Raw genomic sequence first — 9,507 nt, 5'->3', positions numbered from 1 at the left:
ATATATAATTCATACTTAATTATAATTAACGTATTATGACTAATAATCCACGTATTATGATTAAACATACGCAAGTGCATTGACAAATTCATTTTTTCATCTAACAATCTTGTCTTGTTGCAAAATTTCAAGACTGAGTTTACAAGTTTGAAAAATTGATCGAAGTTGTAGCTAACGCAATCCCTCCAAGCTTTTTTATAACCTACGCACGTATGCAAATAATTTATGCGCACACTACGCAAGAGACCCTCGGTCCCTCGCGTCTTGTATAATTAGTGCAACACGGTGACGGTGTGGTGGTCAGTCGCGCGGTATGGATTTTCACGGGATCGCATCGACGGAGAATGAGTCTGCGCCAGTCGGAACGTCGCGGTTCGCAGCTGTGTCGCGCCTTCTCGACCAATCACGCTCAGTGCCACGCGCGTCACACTACGGGCGCAGTGCCGTAAGAGTCACCGGTGAAGAGATCGTTCGTTCATTTCGTCGCGAGTGTTCCGAGAAAGGTAGGTACCTTGTGCTTTTGTCACACACTTATTCTTCTTTATTTCCATTATTTTTTTCTTCCCTTGGAATTATCGTCATACAGAATCGCATTGTCTTGTGGAACGCGATGCGTTCTGTCTGGTGAATGGGTGGAAAGAACTGAAAGAGACAGAGAAAGAGAGAGAGAGAGAGAGAGAGAGAGAGAGAGAGAGAAAGGGGAAAGAGAATATAAGGTTTACGTGCACACACAAAAGAAATTTTCGTAATGTCCTATAATGAAACAGTGAGGAATTTCACAAAGTGGAATTATTTTTATTCAAGTTGTGACACATATTCAAATCTGTATAGTAGAAATAGTTACTATTCCTACAATGAGGGTATAAATATATAAAAAGATTCGATTTAACACAATTAAGTCTCTAGAATTAATGAACTAATTATAAAAGAGAGTTGCAATTTGTATATGGGTCATTCATGTTTGATGCATATATCATATATATATTTTCTATACGTGCTTCGATAAGCATATTATCTAATTACGTGTTGAGGCATTAGTGACTCCATCCCATATGCACGTACGTCACTTCGATATATCGTAAGATCGTAGGTAGTGACTCGCACGCTGCGAGTCGCACAGCGTGCGTCAGACTTCACTGTCACGACGACGCAAACGGCACAAAGTGTATTTACGTGGCAGCTGGAAGCTGGAACGTGCCACCGGCTTCGTTTGAGACGATCGGAGTATTCGCGTGAGTGCGTATTCGAGAGGAAAACCTCGCGCGTGGCGTCGACTGCAGTCGAATCGCTTCCGCTCGAATATCGTCTCGCATCGTGCCGGTCGCGCGTAATCGAACGGCGCCTCGAACGTCGCTGAATGTCGCCGCGTTCGTATCGCTCTCGAGTAACTTCACTCTGTTGATTGTGCGGATCGAAGTGGTCTGTGGACGACGCGTACGACTGCGCTGCGATTGGTCAGGCGCGTGCGACCGCACCGCGATTGATCGAACGCGTGTGCCGCGCTGCCTCGTGATTGGCTTCTTTCGTCGTGTCCGTTGTAGCCGTTCGTCCGACAGTGACGATCTCCACCGCGTGCAAGACATTCTTCGTCATCTACAGGATCAGGCCAAACGAGCGTGAATGTAAGTGAGAGATACTTGTTTTTTTTTAAGAGAAATATTTTTTCTAAAAAATCTATTTTCTCAAAAATCTAATTTTTTAACACTGCTAATTCGGCTATATAGAGGAAATCCGGGTGCGAATTGGCACGACATAAATATCGAGCGATAATAATTTCGCATGAAATTTGCCGCATGAAACGCATAAAAATTCTTACGACGAATCATTAGCATATCAATTGATCTGGCACGAGCTGCACGTGTGCTCTTTCCCCATAAAAGTCTCTATGATTGCATGTGCAATGTGAGCGAAGGAAAAATGACGTGTACACGTTTATCATCGTTATGGCCTATTTAAACTATATATTTCTTGACATTTTTCGCTGGTGTATAATATATTTTATTCCATGTATATGGAGAGGGATATAATATGTAAATATTTTCCCGCGTAATTTTTTGACATTTTAAAAGGCCTGTCACGTAAAACAACATTATGGAATTAATAATTATATATTTTAACTCTTCATTTTTGCAATCTTTCAGCGAAATTTCACTCTCAAATTCGTGAGCTCCGAAATAAAACAAAACAGAGTCCGATTTTCCTCCTAAAATTTCTTTTTAAAAAACTTTTTTTTTTGATAATATAAGAGAGATGTTGAAAAATAAATTTTTTTTCCTGAATTTTTCTACATTTTTTGGAAGAACAGTAAAAAAAATTGAGCTAGATAGCGGTAATATAAATGTGATTGCAAACGGAGGTTATTACTAATTATTTTATTGTATTAACTATTAACTGTTTGTTTATTTTTATTATTTATTTTTGCATATATTAAACAGTAAATTAGAATATTACAAATTAGAATGTTTAATAATTTAATAATAAAAAAGATGAATAAATAATTATATTGAAAAATGCAGAGCAACATTTAAGCAGAAAGAATAATTTAACCAATTAAGCAAGGGTAAGTCAATTATTTTACTATTTAACGAAAATTGTTGACGATTTCAGTATTTTAACATAGAAACTGTATAACCAAAGAAAAAAATTATCTTTAAATATAAACTTTTTTGGATTATGATGTAATACATAGAATATTTAACTGTCGCGCTTTATATCATAAAGTCGAAAGATCGATTGTGCATACGTGCGCAGAAAAAAAACTTAATTGCATCGTTGTTGTATACTAATAAATAAACTGCAACACGCTCCAACTTACGTAGGCATTAATAATTAAATCGCAAACTAAATTTGACGGAAAAATATTGCACACCGTTATTTCCCAAACGATTTGAAGTTCCACAGTAATTATGATAATGATGCGATTAATCCCTATTTAAACGAGCGCAGCTCTTAATTGTCAGTTAAAACGAGCTGAACATTTAAATTTGATAGAATAACAAATTTGTTGTGTTAGAGATGTGCGATAAAACTAATCGAAGTACAGCATTAATATGCGAATCAAATTGTAGTATATATCATGTTAATTTCGTTTGCATATCTATTTGCATTAAATCAGTCGATGATTTGTTTTTCAGTTCTTTCTTCATAATTCTCTTATTAATTATACATTACGATCTTTCATAATGTATATTTTAGTACTCATACATTTTGTTAATCAGACAGTTAAATAATAATAATAATTAAATTCTTTCTTATTCAGTTGTTATAAAGATTTATATCGCAGTTTTATTTTCTCACAATTAGCTTTTCTTATCGCAAAGATAAGAATGCTTATGTGATCTCTTCGATAAGAAGAGATCTTTTGAAAGTTTTGATATAAGAAAGGAGAGACAGATTATAGTTCAATATTACAACTTTATTACCAAAAAACAATCAGTAGTATTCTTAACATTTTAATTATAATTAGTGATTTATATATTATTTATTTAATTATAAATACAATAAAATTTGTAACAATCATGAATATTGGAGAAAAATATGAAAATATTACAGAAAAAACATATTTTCAGCAAATTGTGTCAGTGTTATATTTGTCAAGTTAATTTCTTTTACATAATATTTGTAATTAAATTTTCTAATATATTCATCTTGTGTTAAATAAACACAAAAATTTGAATGAGTCATTTGGGACACATCAAATATATTTTTAATATAAATTTTTTAATTGTATTCTTGGAAATATTGTATTTAAACATCTTCTTACACAAAGCCTTGCAATCTGCGCGCGAAATTTCACTTATCGTGAAATCAATGGCTGATAATGCAGCCACATCAACGCGGATAATTAAATAAAGCGAGCACTCAAGATGACAAACGCATTTGCAGAATTATGGAGGATGTGATGGCCATGAATGTCGTGAAGGAGGTGAACGGTGACACAGGCAGGCTCTTTTACGAATTGGATGGCGAGGGCGACGCCGACAGCTCGACAACTCCGAGCCACAATGTGGATCACCATCGCGATCGTGAGTATCATCAATTGTTATTTTATGATGTAACTGGTTTTAATCTATTAGTGCGAAGAGCGAACCGTTACAACATGTAATCATAACAAGGCAAGATAATGATTTTAAATAGAGAGAATAATGGTTTTAAAGTCAAAGCTGCCAGGGTGTTATTCTTTGACAGACTTTATTGAGTCAAAATTATTCTTCAGCTTTTTGAAGTGTAGCTTAATTTAGAAATTACAGTATTTTAGTCTTTGACGAGTATTCGTTGCATCAAGGCTATCCTTTGACTCCTTACTTATATTATAAAGAACGAAATTACTTTTTGAAAGTATTCATCCGTTGAAAATATAAACTATATTTTTAACTTTTTGAATAGTGATGAACCTAAAGTTACAAGGACAAAATCATTATCAGATTTTTTGCAATTTTTTTCTCAGCGAAGGTAAAATTAGACGCTGTATTTTCCGTGACTTTGCGCTTCAAGTGGCCGATCACCTTCTACAATTATACTACAAAACGAGCACGAAATGTATATCGTGAAATTAGATGATGCATCATAGTAGTCAGAAATCACTCATAGCATACAACGTTTTATTTGGCCGCACGAAAGGCGAAGTTAATTAAAGTTCGCAAGAGGAATGGAGATCGATATGAATTATATGCTGCAGCCGCGAAAGGAAGACAAATGCCTTGGAGATTTTTAATCATCAAAACTCTCTTATTCTCGTGATGCTAGATACGGAAATGTTAGTTTTAAAAATAATAAATAAATAATCGAGAAAGCCAGGAAAAAATTTGTAATTAAGATATGAACAAATATCTAAAAATTTTTCATTGATCAATATAAGATGAATTGAAATAATTTTTTGATGCTTCAATATTGTATTCATCCGTTGAAAATATAAACTATATTTTTTAACTTTTTGAATAGTGATGAACTTAAAGTCACAAGGACAAAATCATTACCAGATTTTTTGCAATTTTTCATCTCATCATATCGCAATATCAATTTTGTATCAATTTTTCAAACATGCGAATTATTAAATTTACCCGATTTATCAAATTGAGATTTTAATTCCAATTACTGCTTTAACTTTTGGCAATCATTCGAGTGGATTATTCGCGTAATGAGGATTGTATTTAATTTGTTTTTTCGAATTGTCTGTATCGTGGAGTTTTAACTGCATTTTCATTGACACAAAATCTGTTGATGAACGCGAGTGAAAATTTCAGAAATTGGCAGGCAGCCTAAGACCTTGCCTCTACAGACGGCCGATAGTATTTTGGCCATCGTCACAATGATGCCGACGGTTTTCGTCTCGGCAGTGCGAGGCGAGACTTTCGGAACGTGAATAGAGGACAAAAATTAGCTTCTTAGAAGTAAACTACAATTCGGTCGTCACGGTAGTTTCGCGACATCCCTCGTTGAGTCGCGTTATGCACAATCGTAAGTCCCGAGATAAAGTGGTGATTACGTGGAAATTTTGCAAGTTTTCTCAAGAGAAAACAGCTCCTTGCAGTAATCACACGGCAAATTCAAAAGTCGACGTTAATGGTGAATTCTGAAAGTAGCATACGTGAAGTTTAAAAAATTCCGCGAAAATAGCTTATTGCACAACCGAGTCGAATTTCGTCGATAATTAGCTGACGAAGATACGCTCCGTGAAATCTTGTACATTTTCCAATTCCGGTCTAATTCGATTCATTAGGTTGGGTGAGTCATAATTAACTTTTTACTCAAGTTCTTATTTTTTTTTAATGTGTCTCAATTCATAAATGACTTTAACAACTTTAAAAGCTTCAAAAAATCAATTATTACATTGGAAAAAAGATTTTGTTGCATTAATTGGACTTTTGATATAGATTTATCCAAAAAGCTACAAATCAGACACTTATAATTGAATCTATTAAGTTGAGACAGAAATCATGATAATCAAAATTTTGATTTATATGAATATATTTTATCTGTATTTCTTGTTGGTATAACCAGAACATTTTTCTCAGTGTCGCTAAAATAATATATGAAAAAGAAGGAAAAAAGATTAGTTATATTTAGAGAAATAAATTACGATTTAATTTAATAATTTTTTAATGAATTATCTTAATCATATAACATCATATAGCATTAAGATAACATTTAATTGCTAAATTTTTTATTAAATTAAATTTTTGTTATTATATTTCAAAATCGAACTTTTAGTTCAATTATTTTCCGAACAAATATTTATACTTACCGTTTGTTCGTCGATATCATCAGGAATTGGTAAACTAACTCTCTTATCGTTTTCGCGTTCGTAATCCAGTCGGGAAATATGATCAGAGTTCGCGATCATTTTTGTCGCGTCTGAATTTATATTACACGTTTGAAATTGTTTCGATATTCTTCATGATTTTTCGTTCGCTTTTGTGACTCATACGGTGCTGGCACGGTTGATAAACATGGTGATTAGCACATTATTTAACGTGATGTCTTCGACATAGCTAAAAGCGCGCTACAACGACGACGCGCTATTAAAAGTCACTTCGCCAGTATCGAGCTCGATATATCTATCGTCGTATCTCTTGCGAACGATTATATTTCTTGAGAGTTTCTGCGATATCGCAAAAAATTCATTCGCCGCATCCTCTAGTATCTCTCAAGAATCTTTTATTATCAGAAGGAACGAGTTAATAAATTTTCTGTCGAAGTAAGGGACCTTCGGTAGTGCGATTTACGCTGCAACGAGAATTGCGTGATTTGGAGCGACCTGAGAAAAATGTCGATCAGAGGTGTGACCACTTCGGAGAGTGAAACGTTCCTTGGTTCCTTGCGCCTGTCGAATTTTCTGATCGATCTGGATGAATTATATGAAGGTAAAAGCGAGCGCGGACGACTCGTGTATCTATCGGATTGTGCTGTAGCGATTCTTATAACCGCTTGATATCAAGAACGATTTAATTGCAAAACGCATTTATGTCGACGTCACTTTACTGTGAAATTATTTCAGATAACGGCATTCTTGGTCGCGGGAATATTATTCCTCGTGAATAACACATGTGAATAACAATGATGACGACTTTGTGTTTCTTAGTGTCGTCAGTGTTTCTTATCTTATTAATAACACAACTAATAGCTGAGCCACTGTGTCCACATACTCTTAATTGCGAAATGTGTTTATTGTCAGATTATTGTGACTACAAGTTATAGAGAATCGCAATTTTTTGCGTCTTTTTTAAGTTTTGCCGGAATTTTCTTAACTATGAGTCATACCGCTATTATCTTCCTGAAGCGTAGATGTCTAAAGCAAGCTCTTCATTAAAACTAAAAATCATACAAGTTATCGTCAGTATAAGTCGGAGATGTTACTTTAATAATTAAAGAAAATGTTGCTTCATTATTGTTTAGGCGAATTGTTATTTCGATCGAATTAATAAAACTGCAAATTTTAACCTGCATATAAATATATATGCAAGTTAGCGTCAGACTAAATTGGAAATATTTTAATGATTGAAGAAAAACATTTCTCTAGCATTGTTTGAGTTATTCTAGTTCTGTTTGAATTATCACGCTAGTACTTTTTATACTGATAATATAATGCATTCGAATGATGTAATTCTCAAGAATTTCAAGTAATTTTTATTTATATTTATGGTTAAGGCCAAGGCAATATTTATTTGTTGCGTTATTATGCAATCATATGCATTCGTTTTCAATATTCTGAAATAGTTGAACTAATTAATTTCGGAGTGATATTTTGAAATTTTTATATTTTTAAATTCTGTGAACAAAGAGTATAAATTTAATTAAACAAGTTTTAATTATTTTTATATATTTTGACATACTAAAGTTTTTTTCAATTTTAGAATAAGCTTGCATTTGGAAGTTTTACTTTCGACACAGTGATAACAGAAATGAAAAATATTTCAATTACAAAACTTTTTATGCAAGCATCTCGACATAAATTTTTATGACACTGCTTATAAATTGCAATTTTATATTACGTATATAAATAGGAATCAGAAATGAAAAATATTTCAATTATAAGATTTTTAGAAGAATTATAATTTTACTACTTTTTATGCAAGCATCTCTACATAAACTTTCGTAATATTGCTTACAAGTTGCAATTCTATATTATGTAGAAATCATTAAGAAAATATTGTCGACAAGATAACGTTGAGGAAATTAAATACAATCGAGAATGGTAGAAGATATAATTATGATATTAGTCGTAAATTATAAATTTACCTAAATCTTGATTCAAATTCTTTGATTCTGAAATCACTACAGTATATTCTGCATCTTTTGCTAAGTGTTTACATGAGTATCGAAAATATTGATGCCGATTTATTTTCGTCTCACAGCGCGGTATTTTTGTCACGAGAACCAGGTCCTACATGCCAGACGAGAACAGAAAGGTGTCGACGTTCTCGATTGAGAAAAGATTGGGACGTGCTACGCGGAGATCCACGGTAACCGTGCCAAGGAGGTGCGGTATTGATCTTTTCCGCGGCTACGTCTACGCTATGCTACTCGTGCTAGTCGCATCGCCGCGACCGCGGCTGCCAGAAATTGAATCACGTAAATTCACGCGATTGCTGTAAATAGACATAACTGTAGCGTTCGATTTTGTTCTTCTGATGCTTCAAGGAAATTTCCGCAGCTTAGAGCCGGTTACACATTATCGCCGATAATAGCTAATATTGAATATTCATGAAAGCTACATTCATTGGAAAAAGAGAGAAAGAGATTCGTTTCTATTGAGATATAATTAAATTTTTGTTATTATACATATCAAAATTATCTTTGGTAACTTAGTATTAAACACATTGTTTTTTTTTGTAGTATTATGTTTTGTGTCGCTCGAAAGTTTACAAGTATTACCAGAGAACTTTATTTTAAAAATTTTGACTCAAGAATTGAAATTAGAGGAAAATTAATTGCAAAAATATTTAAAATTATAAATATATTTAAATTTAAAAAAATAGATACAAAAAATAGAAATTTTTTTATAAAGAAAAATCGAAGAAGAATATTATTCTGGTTGCATGCGCATAAACACTAGATTTATGATTCATTTAACACAATGACATTAGTTTCAATTTTAATGTCGCGGAATTATTCGTGAATCGCGATAAGTCTTTCAATGAAGCTCATCTATAAATAGTTCATCATGTGTAACGCAGATATTTATTATAGAATCGACTGAACACGATTTCATGATAAAATTGTCCGATAAACATTATCATGCGATAGCAAATCTGTTTTAATGGAATAATAAATTCTACTATCTACTTAATCTGCTTTTAACGCTTTTGAGTTCACTTAATTTATTTTATATAATCTATGTATATGTTATCTTGTAGTTATCTCGCCATAGATATCTATGGGATATTTATAACAAGATATTCAAACAGAACAACAAGTCACGATAACGTCAAAATAATATTAAAATGAATTGGAAATGATTGAAAAATGACTTTTTATGATCATTTTGGAGTCTTTTTGATATCATTT

At 33.0% G+C, this 9,507-nt stretch overlaps 2 protein-coding genes across 11 annotated transcripts in view; one reads left to right on the top strand and one right to left on the bottom strand.

Moving 5' to 3' along the window:
* The window catches only part of LOC108692857 (DNA repair protein XRCC4-like), a 23,870-nt gene extending 17,107 nt beyond the window's left edge, over window positions 1-6,763 (bottom strand). Inside the window, exon 1 of the mRNA XM_018201379.1 lies at window positions 6,245-6,763. The gene's annotated coding sequence lies outside the window, so the exon portion shown is untranslated. The remainder of the gene's footprint in view (window positions 1-6,244) is intronic.
* The window catches only part of LOC108692854 (AMP deaminase 2), a 34,082-nt gene continuing 24,788 nt past the window's right edge, over window positions 214-9,507 (top strand). For 2 of the 10 annotated variants that reach the window (XM_018201374.1, XM_018201362.1), the window contains exons 1-2: window positions 214-503; window positions 3,886-4,025. In XM_018201374.1, the coding sequence (XP_018056863.1) occupies window positions 3,890-4,025 (136 nt within the window). In that variant the 5' untranslated portion in view covers window positions 214-503; window positions 3,886-3,889. Of the gene's footprint in view, window positions 504-1,414; window positions 1,623-3,885; window positions 4,026-5,128; window positions 5,725-6,698; window positions 6,864-9,507 lie in introns of those variants that run through there. The other 8 variants (XM_018201373.1, XM_018201369.1, XM_018201360.1 and 5 more) reach the window with 7 other exon arrangements.

The sequence above is a fragment of the Atta colombica genome, unplaced genomic scaffold (genome assembly GCF_001594045.1).
Source record: "Atta colombica isolate Treedump-2 unplaced genomic scaffold, Acol1.0 scaffold83, whole genome shotgun sequence".
Lineage (NCBI taxonomy): Eukaryota > Metazoa > Arthropoda > Insecta > Hymenoptera > Formicidae > Atta > Atta colombica.
The sequence above is the reverse complement of the archived record's forward strand: the minus strand, read 5'-3'. Positions and strand labels throughout refer to the sequence as shown.